Source organism: Bos indicus, chromosome 14 (genome assembly GCF_029378745.1).
Source record: "Bos indicus isolate NIAB-ARS_2022 breed Sahiwal x Tharparkar chromosome 14, NIAB-ARS_B.indTharparkar_mat_pri_1.0, whole genome shotgun sequence".
Taxonomy (NCBI): Eukaryota; Metazoa; Chordata; class Mammalia; order Artiodactyla; family Bovidae; genus Bos; species Bos indicus.
This window is the reverse complement of record NC_091773.1, coordinates 64,062,477-64,076,765: the sequence shown is the minus strand read 5'-3', so window position 1 is coordinate 64,076,765 and position 14,289 is coordinate 64,062,477. Positions and strand designations below refer to the sequence as shown.

At 40.8% G+C, this 14,289-nt stretch overlaps 1 protein-coding gene across 1 annotated transcript in view; it reads right to left on the bottom strand.

Annotated features, from left to right (window-relative positions):
* The window catches only part of SNX31 (sorting nexin 31), an 81,612-nt gene that overhangs the window by 9,796 nt on the left and 57,527 nt on the right, over nucleotides 1-14,289 (bottom strand). Inside the window, exons 10-11 of the mRNA XM_019973477.2 lie at nucleotides 11,785-11,988; nucleotides 3,727-3,840 (exon numbers count right to left, since the gene is read on the bottom strand). Of these exons, the coding sequence (XP_019829036.2) occupies nucleotides 3,727-3,840; nucleotides 11,785-11,988 (318 nt within the window). The remainder of the gene's footprint in view (nucleotides 1-3,726; nucleotides 3,841-11,784; nucleotides 11,989-14,289) is intronic.

Genomic DNA, 14,289 nt, shown 5'->3' with positions numbered 1-14,289 from the left:
CTCAGTTAAAGACTTCATTCTCTTCCTTCCCTCTTCATACTGAGAAGCAGGTTTTGTGCCCTGTCTTCCAAAAGTATGCTTTTAAGAATTTAGAGTTCTTTGACTTTCATTAATTTCATAAGATGTAACCAGCAAGTAACCATAAAGTTTCTCAATTACAGGGATATACTTGCAGTAAATTTTTTAAAAGATAGATTAAAAATGACCAGGATCTCATTACTAATCTTTCTCAAAACTGCCCCCTTACATCCCATTTTTTTCCATTACTTTGTAAACAGCTCATGTTTTATGAGCAACAAATAATAAAAATCGCTTTTACTCACAATCAAATCAAATGTTGATGGTCAATCTTCTATTTAACTGTATATATAATGATTGAGAGACCTATAAGTCGGCATATATATTAACCTGTTTGAAAGGCTATATTAGCACCTTATGGCTCTTGCTGAACTGAAGATAAAATTAGTCATTTTTCTTCCTTTTTTAATTTCCCTGGTATTTTTAGTTATTCACTGTCAAGACTGACCACTGCCCCTAACACCACCTGTGGCTTATCGATGGCTCATCACTGCTAGTGGCAAGACACATGTCATACACATCTTGCTGCACAAAAGCTGGGGCTTTCCTTTCTCTAGGTTACCCCATGTGCCAAACTTAAGGTTCCCTTGTGATTTTCCCTTTTGCTCCTTTCCTACAGATTCTTTTATTCCCCCTCTTTTTTCTGCTCTCAACTCTTGGACTGTTCATTTCTCATTCAGCCCCACTGAGGTTTCAGACAACAGAAGCTCAAAGCTTGAGGCTAGAGAACTTTAGTATAAATTGTGCTCGAGGATGGTCCCTGAACTTGAGGGTGGGGGGATGACAGAGAGGAGGAGAGGGGAGGGAGGGAAAGCTCGGGTTATGGCAGCCAATGCAGAGAGCTTTTGGAGGACAGGACATAGAAAGTGGAACTAGAGGGCAAAGGGGCTACATAGAGGGGGCATTTCGAAGTTTTACAGAGATGGGTTGCATTTTATTTAAGCGGAGAGAAAATAAGGGAAAGAAAGGGCTGCCACCAATAAGGAAAAGAGTCACGGATGTGGGGTTTATACACAGACACAAAGCTTGCCTTCCTGCTTTAGCTAAGAATGAACCCTGTTTATCTGTGCATATATGTTACCCATGAAACATCAGGGTACGAAACAGGTAAACGACAGCAAACCCTGAGCCGATGCAGCTAGGAGGGGTGTTTAATGGTGTCCCACAAAGTGTAGACGATTCCATACGCCTATACAATGTACTGAAGCCCGGGTGCCTAGAGTCTGTGCTCAGCAACAAGAGAAGCTGCCTCAGTGAGAAGCCAGAGCACCGCAACGAAGAGCGGCCCCTGCTCCCTGCAACAAGAGAAAGCCCAAGGGCAGCAACAGAGACTCACCACAGCCAAAAAATAAAATATAAGTAAATCAACAAATCTTACTATTATATATGAAGACCATTCTGAAGGAGATCAGCCCTGGGATTTCTTTGGAAGGAATGATGCTAAAGCTGAAACTCCAGTACTTTGGCCACCTCATGCGAAGAGTTGACTCATTGGAAAAGACTCTGATGCTGGGAGGGATTGGGGGCAAGAGGAGAAGGGGATGACAGAGGATGAGATGGCTGGATGGCATCACTGACTTGATGGACGTGAGTCTGGGTGAACTCCGGAAGTTGGTGATGGACAGGGAGGTCTGGCATGCTGTGATTCATAGGGTCGCAAAGAGTCGGGCTGAACTGAACTAAACTGAAGCTTCCATTTAAAGGGCCCAGGAAAGAGTCAGGCCAAGCCCTCTTTCCATATTTGCGAGGCACACAAACCTCATTTCTGCCTTTTGCAGAAGTAGCCCTTGGGTGCACATCAATAAATCCATACTCCAAAGGAAATAAGACCTTACTAGGACTCTTTTCAAAGGATGTTTATTGCACCTCTCCTTAGTGGCTTAAACTCATTCGTACAGACTAGATTAAAAGACCATAATAAAATTTAACTACCGCACTTAGCATTCGGAGGGAAGGGGGTGGTTTTGCTGCCAAAATCTCTCTCTATGTTTCCATGTGACTGCAGATTTTGCCTCAGCAACCATCCTACCACTTCCCTAAGGATGTTTTATATTTAAAGTGAACCTGGGGGGCCATTTCTTTAACCTGGGATTTTGATTTAGTACTTTGTTTTTCAGAGGACATGGATATCTATTATCTCTTGATCAAAACTGTACTAGTGGAGAGTTAAAACTGAGCTTTGGTTGCCTAAAACTGGAATGCTGCATGGAACACAAAACTGACTGTGATCACCAGGCACAGTGGTAAAGAATTCACCTGCCATTGCAGGAGACGTGGGTTCAATCCCTGGGTCAGGAAGATCCCCTGGAGGAGGGCATGGCAACCTGCTCCAGTATTTTTACCTGGAAAATCCCATGGACAGAGGAGTCTGAGCACGCACATCAAGTACTCAAGTTGACTATAATGTTGATGCAAAGATTACTTTGCTATTTTGGTTTTGTTTTAGGACACTTGCAGTTTTGACTCCAAATTGAAATAGTTTAAGTTAGCTAAGTAAAAAGAATTTCCAATTGGATTTGGCATATTGAAAATTAGATTTTTAATGGGTTTTTTATTTAAAGTAGTTCACATTTACTTCAGATTTAACTATTGCTACCCAAAAGCCAATGTCCCTCCTTCCCTAGTAACAGAACCCTGATTTGGGAATGACAAAGTACCCAGCTCTAGGCAATGACTCATGCTTATCCTAAGTTGATTATGAATCCTGTTCCTCTATGATAAATGCTTGACTCCCAGATTCCCTTGAAGCTAGACTCCCTTGAAGCTAGGAGTGCTCGTGTGACCCAGTTCTGGCCAGTAAGACAAAATGGAAAGTCTACTGGGGGGTGTAGGGGGGGTGATTCTGGGGTATGACTTTTGCTTTTATCTACTTGGAAAAGGCCAAAAGAATTATAGGGATGCCAACATCTCCCTCTAGTATTCTTACTAAGTGAGATGATAAAAAATTTGTATTGTATAAGCCAGGGGTTGGCAAACAAATCTTGCCCCATCCACTTGGGTTTATAAATAAAGTTTTATTGGAGCACAGCTATACCCATTTGTTTATATCTTGTCTGTGGCTTCTTTTGTGCTACAGAAATAGAGTTAAGTAGTTGCAACAGAGACCATATGAGCCTAAAAACCTAAAATGTTTACCATCATTGATTCCTTGAGAAGTTAACTAATCCATGGTCTAAGTCACTGATAGTTGAGTCTTCTGATACTTGGTAAATAAATTTGTTTCTAATTTATATGAAAGCTTGGTGACGAGTAAAACAAAACAAGTCTGAGAGCTGGCTCACTGGAAAATACCCCGATGCTGGGAAAGACTGAAGGCAAAAGGAGAAGAGGGCAGTAGAGGATGAGTTGGTTAGATAGCATCACCAACTCAATGGACACAAGTTTGAGCAAACTCTGGGAGATAGTGAAGTACAGGGAAGACTGGCGTGCTGCAGTCTATGGGGCCACAAAGAGTAGGACCTGACTTAGCCACTGAACAACCATAAAATAAAACCAAAACAAATAAATGGTATTACAGGCCTAAAAGTGCATGTGCGGCATACTCTAATACTCTGCTCCACTCGGGTTAGGGCAAGGTGCTTTGTCCACCCCAGCATGCAAGAGAGCATTTAGCACTGAAGGTTTTCCTGCTCTGCCCTGAGAACTTACCTGTTTGGTGTAAATAACAAACCACCGCCAGTGACTGTCCTCGAAATACTGAAATCTGAGCTCTAAGTTCTGGTTGAGAGTTTGCTGTGGCCCATCCGTATCCAGCAGAGTCCCCTACAAAGGAAAAGATATTACTTGACATTCAGCAGGAATTTAAATGGCTATTATGTGCTGCACAAAATATCAAAACAAGTGAGAATATCCCTATTTCCAAGATGCTATCAGTCTTTTGGGGAGCCATGAATGTACAATAAATCATCATAGTTTGATATAAGTATTATAAGGGAAGCAAACACAGGTTATGGAAGTGAACAGGTTGGACATCTAATCCAAACTAGGAGGTAAAGGAAGTTCTGGTGGGGTGGGAGTGGAGGGAGAGTGTTATCTGAGCAGCAGAAAAAATTATCCAAGTTTGTTGTGTGTTTTTTTGAGGGGTGGGTGTGGTGATAACAAGTGTTTCCCAGTAGAAGACAAAATAAGCGCAGATGCACTGAGGCATGGGGGAGCCGGGCACTCTGGAGTGTGGCTGAATCATTTGCCGTGAGGGACGGGGCGCTGAGAGAGGAAGGGCAGGGCCAGAGCCTGGAAGCCTGGTAGGAAGCACCTGTGATTTTTGCTTTACAGCATCGATCACTTTTTCTTCTGGTACTAGAGTTTCAAATTCCCCTGGGAAAAACTTTTCACTGTGGCTCTCAAGCTAGGACAGTCAGGAAATGCTGCCCTCTTGGAGGGTGGCACGTGACCCAAGCTCAAGCCAACTGGATAAATACTCTGGGTCTCTCATTTGATTCCAGGGCAGAGGATCCAAAGAGCAGGTCCTGATAAAGAATCCCTGCTTTCTAGAAATCTTGAGCTCCTCTGGTTCCTGGTTATCCTGAGCCTCTATTTCAGTCTTTTTTTTTTTTTTTCACCCTTTCCTTTAAATCAGTGCATTATCTCATACCCCTCTAATAAATCCTTTTTTTTTCCCCCCCGCTAGAGCCAGAAGTATTGGTTTCTACTATTTGCTACCAAAAGATCCCTGGCTGTTACAGGTTTTACAAGCTAAGTGAAGGAGTCTAAACTTCATCTTAAGGGCAACAGGCCATTTTGTTAAAAGATTTTAAAAGCTGAATAATAACACAAATTTGTATTTTAGATCTATGGGTCTGGCAGCATCAATGTAAAAAACTGAACTGAGAAACAGCTGTTTTCAGACATAGAACAGCAGAGAATGCAGAACTGTCAACCCTGAGAAGCAGAAAACAATAAGGTGAGCCCTGTGGTTACCCAGTTTACTGCCTGGAGGAGTTTCCAAGATTCAGTATACGGAGGGAAACCCAGAGTCCAGAGGTGTTAAGTTGGTAAGAAAGAGACAAAAATCTGTGAAGTCATGGTTAGAATTTATGGGATAGAAGACTGAAGACAAAGGTTTCAAATCTCTTGGCTAAATAATGATTTGTGCATGCGTGCGAGATGCACAAATTTGTATCTGGGAAGTCTGGGGAAAGAACCACTGAAAAGCAGCAGGTTGAACAATTCCAAAAGCTCTTAAACCAGCCTGGAAATAGTTTCTATCAACCTGAGTAGAGATAGCATAATAAACAAGACATGGAGAGTTCTAAGAACGGCAGCTATTAAGTAAAGTACTAAATTAGTCCTCCAGACTTCTCTTGATCTGCCTTAAGAAAGCTTAAAAGCAAGTCTTAAAAAAATAAAACTAATTCCAAGTAATTTAATTGTGTGACAGAACAAAATTCAATCTTCTTTAAAGGAATACAATAAAATCCAACATTCAACAACGTAAAATTCACAGTGTTTGGCATACCATAATAAATTACCTGGTGTGCAAAGTATGAGATAAGCGTACTCTGCAAATAGGAGAAAAATCAATCAATAGAAATGTCAGAGCTGATGGAATTAGTAGACCATAATATAAAAACAGTTATTTTAGATATGCTCCACACACCAAAAATTTAGAAAAAATAGCATGATAAGGAGAGAAATGGAAGATACAGAAGAGACCTTCATGGCCTTCTAGAGATGAAAAATAAAGTATAATAGTAGAAATAAAATTATAACAAATGGGAAAGACACACATTATATGCTACAGAAGATTGATGACCTTGAAATCATGACAACAGAAACCACCCAAAATTAAGTACAGAGAGAAAAAAAGACTGAAATAAAACCACAATGAGATACTACTTTACATCCATTAGAATGGCCATATTTTAAAAAAAAATTAGATAATAACAAGTATAGGCAAGGATATGGGGAAGTTGGAATCCTCTTATGCTGCTGGTGGGGATATAAAATGGAGAAGACACTGTAAATGACAGTCTGGAATTTCCTCAAAAAGTTAACCATAAAAGTTAACCACTATGGTAGAATTACCAGCAATTCCACTCCTCAGTATATAACCAAGAGAAACGAAAACCTATGTCCACATAAAAAAACGTATGCACAAATGTTCATAGTAGCATAATTCAAAACAGTCAAAAGGTAGAAACAACCATCAATGTACAAGTGGATATATCTGTACAATGGAATATTATTTGACCATAAAAAGGAATAAATACAGATATATGCTACAACAAGAATGAACCCTGGAAACATTATGTTAAGTAAAAACACCAGTATGTTTTTTTTTGAATTGTTCAACCTGCTGCTTTTCAGTGGTTCTTTCCCCAGACTTCCCAGATGCAGATTTGTCCATTGCCCACACACGCACAAATCATTATTTAGCCAAAAGATTTGAAAGATGCTCTCTGGAGCTCTTGCTCTATGTAAAACCCTTGTCTTTAGTCTTTTATCCCATAAATTCTAACCAGCACTTCACAGATTTTTCTCTCCTTCTCCTCAACTTAGCAAGACCTCTGGTCTCTGTTTGGGTTTCCCTCTCAAAAAACAAAAAACAAAAAACAAACATTCACAAGCACCATGTATGATTCCATTAATATGCTAGGTTCAGAACAGGCAAATCTATAGAGGCAGAAGGTAAAGTAGTGGCTTCCTGGGCCTGGTGACAAGGAAGTAACAAATGAAGGGTCTGGAGCTTCTTTTTGAGGTATTCTAAAATTGACTGTGTGATGGTTACACAAGTCGGAATATACTGAATGCTACTGAGTTGTACACTTTATATTGTGTGGAATGTGAATAATATCTTGATAAAGCTGTTGCAGAAGAAGGGAATGATGATGTGGTATTGGTAGAGGGATCTATGCCTCCCTCTGTGTGTCTACACAAAGATCGATGGAACAGAACTAGACCCACACAAATGTGCCCAACTGATTTTTTACAAAGGTATGACAGCAATTCAACTGAAGAAAGATGGTCTTTGCAATAAATGGTCCTGGAGCAATTGTACTTCCATAAGCAAAAAAGGGAACTTTGGCAAAGAATTTAGACTTGACACCAAAAACACAATAAAGAAAAACAACTTCATCACAATTAAAGTCTTTCGCTCTGCAAAAGACCCTGTGAAGAGAACGAAAAACTACAAAGTGAGAGAAAATACTAGCAAGCCACATATCCAAAAAAGGACTAATATCTAGAATGTAAGTGCTCTCAAAACTCAATAGTAAACAAAAAATCCAATTGGAAAATGGAAGAAATTATGAAGACATATCACCTAAGAAGATACCCAGATGGTAAATAAGCACATGAAAAGATGTTCAACATCGTTAGCCATGAGGGAAAGGCAAATTAAAATCATAATTGAATACCAATACACACTTGTCAGGATGACTAAATAAAAAATAATGACAATACCAAATGCTGATGAGAAAGTGGAGAGACTGGCTCGCTCATCCATCGCTGGTGGGAATGTATAATAAATTGGCTCAGCTCCCTTGAAAACAATTTGGCAGTTTCTTAAAAAATTAAACACGCAACTTCCAGCAACTACAGTCCTAGGCATTTATCCCAGAGAAATGAAAACTTGTGCTCAGACAAAAATCTATGAATCAATATTTATAGAAGCTTTATTCATAATAGCTAATAACTGGAAACAACCAGATACCTTTCTTTGGGTGAGTGTTTTAAAAATTTGTGGCTGTTCTATACCATGGAACATTGCTCAGCTGCCAAAAGACACAAACTACTGAAATATACACACCAAGCTGAATGAATTTCCAAAGAATTATGCTGAGTAAAAAAAATTCCCAAAGATTACATACTGTGTGGAGATCCAACCAGTCCATTCTGAAGGAGATCAGCCCTGGGATTTCTTTGGAAGGAATTATGCTAAAGCTGAAACTCCAGTACTTTGGCCACCTCATGCGAAGAGTTGACTCACTGGAAAAGACTCTGATGCTGGGAGGGATTGGGGGCAGGAGGAGAAGGGGACGACAGAGGATGAGATGGCTGGATGGCATCACTGACTCGATGGACGTGAGTTTGAGTGAACTCCGGGAGTTGGTGATGGGCAGGGAGGCCTGGCGTGCTGCGATTCATGGGGTCGCAAAGAGTCGGACACGACTGAACGACTGACCTGAACTGAACATTCTTTTATTTTTTAAGGTAACAAATTCCTTGCTTTTATTTTATGTTTACCTCCTAAACACAGTCAATTCTTGTTGTTCTATAGTTCTATAGCTATGTTCTATAGTTACCATAAACACTGCATTAGTGAGTTCTGATACACAGTCCAAGGGGAAATATAGGTTTAGGTCACAATATCTTCATCAACTGACTGGTGCATAACCTTGTTTTGTGTGTGTGAGTGTTTGTTTTTTCTAACTGAGGTTATAATTGACGTGCAAAAAAACTGCACATATTTAATGTACACAATTTGAAGAGTTTGGACATATGCATGTATCCACGAAATGATCACCACAATCAAGTCATAAATAATCCATTACTTCCAAAAGCTTTATAAAATATTCTTGAAATGACACAATATGAAAATGGCAAACAGGTTAGGGTTGCCAGGGGTTCAAGAGGGATGAGAGTGGGAGTAAGTGGATGCAGCTATAAAAAGCTAACATGAAGCATCTTTGTGATGATGGAAACGTCTCAACTTTTCGTTGTATCGACATCAGCAGCATGGGTGGTGATACTGTACTCTAGTTTCAAAAGATGTAATAATTGAAGAAAAGTGGGTAAAGTGTATGCAAAATCTCTGGACCGTTTCTTTCGACTACATATGAATCTATAATTATATCAAAATTAAAAGTTGACCTTTTAATGAAAAAGTCACTTACTGTTGAAAGCAGAAATAATTATAACACAGCATGAGGTTTATAATATATGTAGGAATAATGCATGGCGACAAATAGCACAAAGGATGGACGGGGCAAACCGAGGCATGACTGTTGCGAGGGTTTAACCTTCTTGTGAAATGATGTAATGCTCAAAAGTAGACTGTGATAAGTTAAAAAGATGTATATTAAAGACTCAAGTAACCATAAATTTAAAAGGTGTGGCTAAAAAAACAATGGAACAAATGAATGTCTAAATAATAAAATAATCTATAGAAGACATGAAGGAAAAAACTAACAAAATTTAAAGAAATGGACAAATCTACAATTATATTTGAAGATTTTAACACTCCTCACAATAGCTGATAGAACAAGTAGAGAGAAATGTGTAAGGATAGAGGAGACTTGAACGTCATTAACCACTTGACGAATTGATATTTATAGGGTTAGAGTTAGGGCAACATACGCATTGTCAACAGTGGCAGCATATACATTCTTCTTGAGTGCACACCAAACATTTCAAGATATACCAAACGTTGGCCACAAAACAACTTCCCATAGTTTAAAGGGACTGAAATCATATGATGTGTTTTATTCTTCTGACCCCAAGAGGGTAAGAGTGAGGCAGTGAGAAGGGTTAGGAGGCTGTGGGATTTCATCCAGGCAGCAAATGTTGAGATCAAGACATGAGGGCAGAGAGAAAAGGAGAATCTGGAAGGACAGCAGTGCCATAGGATGATGCGAAGAGCTGACTCACTGGAGAAGACCCTGATTCTGGGAAAGATTGAAGGCAAAAGGAGAAGGGGCCGGCAGAGGATGAGATGGTTGGATAGCATCATCGACTCAGTGGACATGAATGTGAGCAAACTCCAGGAGACGGTGAAGGACAGGGAAGCCTGGTGTGCTGCAGTCCATGGGGTTGCAAAGAGTCGGACATGACTGAGCAACTGAACACCATCACCACCACCAGTGTCGTAGAACAGATAGGTCTGTCTGCATCAGCAGTTAAAAATGTAAGATAAGAGAAAAGTTAGGGGTAATTTCAAAATTGCTGATTTGGCAACTAGGGGTGGTGGTGGAAATCCTATTTACCAAGATAAGGAACACAGGAGGAAGAACCCTAGGTTGGGCATATGGGAAAAGATGAGTCCGGTTTGGGGAAAGGATGACCTTGAGGTGTCTGAATCACTTGGCGAAGATGTCAAGAATGCAGTAGGAAATACTGGACCTGTTGACAGTCATCTGGGAAAATGACTTCAGGAGATAAGTAGAGGAGAGATTCTAGAAATGGAACCCCAGGAAACACCAGCATTTCAGGAGTGGTCAGAGGGAAGGCAGCCCACAAAATTAGAGGAGGAAGCAGGGGGAGTCGTGAAAAGGAAGACGTGATTGACGTATCAAATGCTGCAGACAGGCCTGTCTCTCTACTTTCACAATACTGAGCCAGCTAAAAAATCCCCATGGGTTTCATGGATTTAGTAGCTGGGTGTCATGGTTGCTTTAGTAGGGTTTGTTCTCTACTAGTTAATCTCCATTTCCTGTGTAAATGGGATAATGCCTCTTAGCTCACTGGGTTATATTTAAGAACTTAAGTAAGAAATGCTACTTTTTATAAATATTGACCTTTGTTTTCCTCTTAATGAAAAAAAAAAAAGAATTAAATAGCGTATGTGTCATTGCCTAGCATAGCTGGTACAAAGTAAGCACTCAGTAAGTCTGGTCAGAAAGCTCTCTCTTGGAAGGACATGGCAATGCAGGTGTGATGCCAGAGATCCTTACGAATAGCTCTGCTGGACTATTTACAATAGCTAGGACATGGAAGCAACCTAGATGTCCATTGGCAGATGAATGGATAAGAAAGTTGTGTTACATATACACAATGAAATATTACTCAGCTATAAAAAAAAAAGAACACATTTGAGTCAGTTCTAATGAGGTGGATGAAACCAGAGCTTATTATACACAGTGAAGTAAGTCAGAAAGAGAAAGACAAATACTGTATATTAATGCATATATGTGGAATTTAGAAAGACGGTAATGACGATCCTACAGGCAGGGGAGCAAAAGAGACACAGGTGTAAAAAACAGAATTTTGGACTCTGTGGGAGAAGGCGAGGGTGGGATGATCTGAAAGAGTAGCACTGAAACATGTATATCACCATATGTAAAATACGTGACCAGTGCAAGCTTGATGCATGAAGCAGGGCACCCAAAGCTAGTGCTCTGGGACAACCTAGAGGGATAGGGTGGGGAGGGAGGCGGGAGGGGGGTTCAAGATGCGGGGACACATGTATACCCGTGGCTGATTAGTGTTGATCTATGGCAAAAACCATCACAATATTGTAAAGTATCCCCAATTAAAATAAATAAATTAATTTTTTTATTAAAAAAAAAAAAAAAGGAACAGCTCTGCTGGGCAGCATCCAGTTTCCAAGCATAGAGATCTTGTTGGTACTGAGCACATATTAAGTGTTCAGTAAATGGTAGCTATTATTTCTACATGTTGTTACTACTTTAGATACCCTTCAAGCAGTAGAGAAGTCTGCTGTTGGAAGGTGAGAAGAGGAGTGTCTCTACAGCAAGAGTGAGGCACTTGTCCCAGATAACAGGTAGGTTTTACCACTAGGTGATGCTTTGTGCGTGCTCAGTGGTGTCCGACTCTTTGCAACGCCATGGACTGTAGCCCACCAGGCTTCTCTGTCCATGGGATTTTATGATGCTTACTGTGGCTTAGATGCCAGTCCACTCAAGGTACTGATTCAAATGGCAAACCTGTCTCCCTGATACCAACACTGTCATCCAAAAACACTAGGATTTTTAAAATCGTGGATGAAGGCTTTAAATGATGGGAAAGGCAAGGTGCCAAGATACTCACAAGGAAAGTGACCTGCCAGCACTTCACTCTGTCCATCTGGAAAATGACGTCCTGGGTCTGGTTATCAGGCAGGGTTATGCAGCAGCTGATCTCATTATTGCCGACGGAAAGAAGGGCCTGGCAGCCGGGCTCTGGGTGGTCACAGGTGCAGGGTTCCAGCCGCATGTACCCATAATGCTGGACCTCCCGGGCGAGCTCCAAAAACTGCTCCAAAGCGGGGTGGGGACGGAGGAAGCAAAAGACTGCTTGAAGCGGATGAAAAATCTCATGTCAGAAGCTACTGCCATTCTAACACAACACCCGGAATGGAGTCACAGTGAAAGCACCTTCTTCTTCCAGGTGACGCAGATGAAGACCACGCCCCGTGTGCTGACAGGGCTGCCCAAGTTCCTGGGTGTGTGCCTCCTCGTTGACCATCATGTCCCTGCTCTTTTTACAGGGTTCAGACATAGTGGAAATAAAATATTCAGTGTGTGAACGATGAAGGAAGAAAAGAGTAGGATGTCATCAAATGAGTAGTTATGATTCTATCTCAGTAGATTAGAGCAGCAGAATAAACAAAAAGTGAATGTTTAAGATGCTGTGTTTAAAAAGAAAAACAACTAAGCTGAGATCAAATTTTTACAGGCTGCTTTATATGCTGGTGGTATTCACTGTCAGAGACGGAGGTGTTGGAAATGGCAATGAAGTGAGGGCGAGAGTGAGTCTGCTAAGTCGAGTTTCACGGCCCCAAAGTGCCAATGGAATGTTGGTGATGTTTAAGGTTTAGCTTTTCCCTCTGCTTTTATTGTTACTGAAGAACAGAGGACAGCTGCAGGTCACACCTGTGGTCCTGGCATCCTGTCCTGCTAATGTCTATTGAGGACCTTTCGACAAAGTGATCATTGGCGACTGCCTTCAAGTAACCTGCTATCAGTTCAGTGACCTCCACTTTGTTCTTCCAGCCTACGCCATGGTCCTATCTGACGGGGTGGAAGATGTGTGTTCAGAGAAGGTAGTTGACACCTCACCACATGGTTAAATCAGAAAGTAGGCCACTCAGCGACAACCTGACTCTTTCCCAATCCTTTCCTGAAGCAAGGTAACTTACATCTCCCTTTTGAGGGCTACATGAGCGCTCTCTGATAAAGAGAAACGCCGTGAGGGACGGGCAACTCTTGGTACCAGGTGGCGGAAGGATTCCAGGCTCCTGTCCCTCCTGGCCACGTGTCGGATCAGCTCATTGCACTGAGGCCCATGCATTCAACTTAGGAGGTGCGTTCAGCTGCCGGACCTCCCTTTGGGTCAGTGGGAGACATCAGAAATGACAGGTGGTGGGTAGATGTTACCTGTGTGGTGGGGACAGGGGCTGAGTAATCCTGCCACTGAGCATTCAGAGTAGTTTCATGGCTCTTGCTACAAAACTTCTTTTGTATTATATGGTATAAATTCTTAATTGTTTATTTTACTCTTTGGTAACACAAAAAATTTGTAATAAACTGTAATACACTCTTGGCTGCAGTGCTCTAAAAGAGGTGAAAGTGTTTTTCATTGAAAGTTAACCTCCATTTCTCTAAGAAGTTGGTGATCAATAAGTAACTTGCTCAAAATGCTAGCTGGCACCTGCCATTCAAAATGAGGTGGGCGGGGAGTACTGATATTACTGCCTGTGTGAAAAGTAGAGGACAGAAATTTAAAAGGATTATCTACTTGAAAATAAGTTTTGTTTTCTTATTGGACACATCACACAGCTTGCAGGACCTAAGTTCCCCAACCAGGGGTTGAATCCAGGCCATGGCAGTGAAAGTGCCAAGTCCTAACCATGGAACCACCATGGAATTTCTGAAATTTGTTCTCTTAAGAAGTACCTGAAAAAGATAATTTAACACGTAGAACTGCAGAAGGTATATGAGCTTTTGGCAAACTTACCTGCAGAGCCGTGGAGTAAACATCTTCAATTCTGTGGGCATATGAGCACTGCTGCCAGTACCCACCTCTACTGCTCTAGCACAAAATCACCACTTGACAATACACACATGAGTGAGTGTGGCTATGTGCCAATAAAGCTTTATTTACACAAACAGTGGCCCAGGGACCAAAGTTCAGTCTCTCTCTGATTTAGACCAAATGACTGCTCCTTTAAGTTAATTTCACTCATTTTCAATTCCAGGTTTTCTTGTACATGCACACAAAGTAAAGCAAAAGTTGTTAATGTGTTGACTCCATTAGCAGGAGAACTTTTACAAACACTTAAATAACATTGGTTTTAATAACAGTATGCTTAGATGCTTCAAGAGAAAAATCATTTGTTAAGTTGAATAATGGTTCAGTTTTTTTCAAGTGAAAAAAAAAAAAAAACACCTCAGCCATACCCTGTCCTGAAGCAGTACACGTGAGTCTGACAAATAAGACATATTTTAACAAAATAAATGGCCTCTCCTTCATTGTGTTATCTTTTTTATTCTTTATATTTAGCCAACCACTAAAGCATTGACTTCAAACAAAATGCAAAGAAAATTTAGAGGA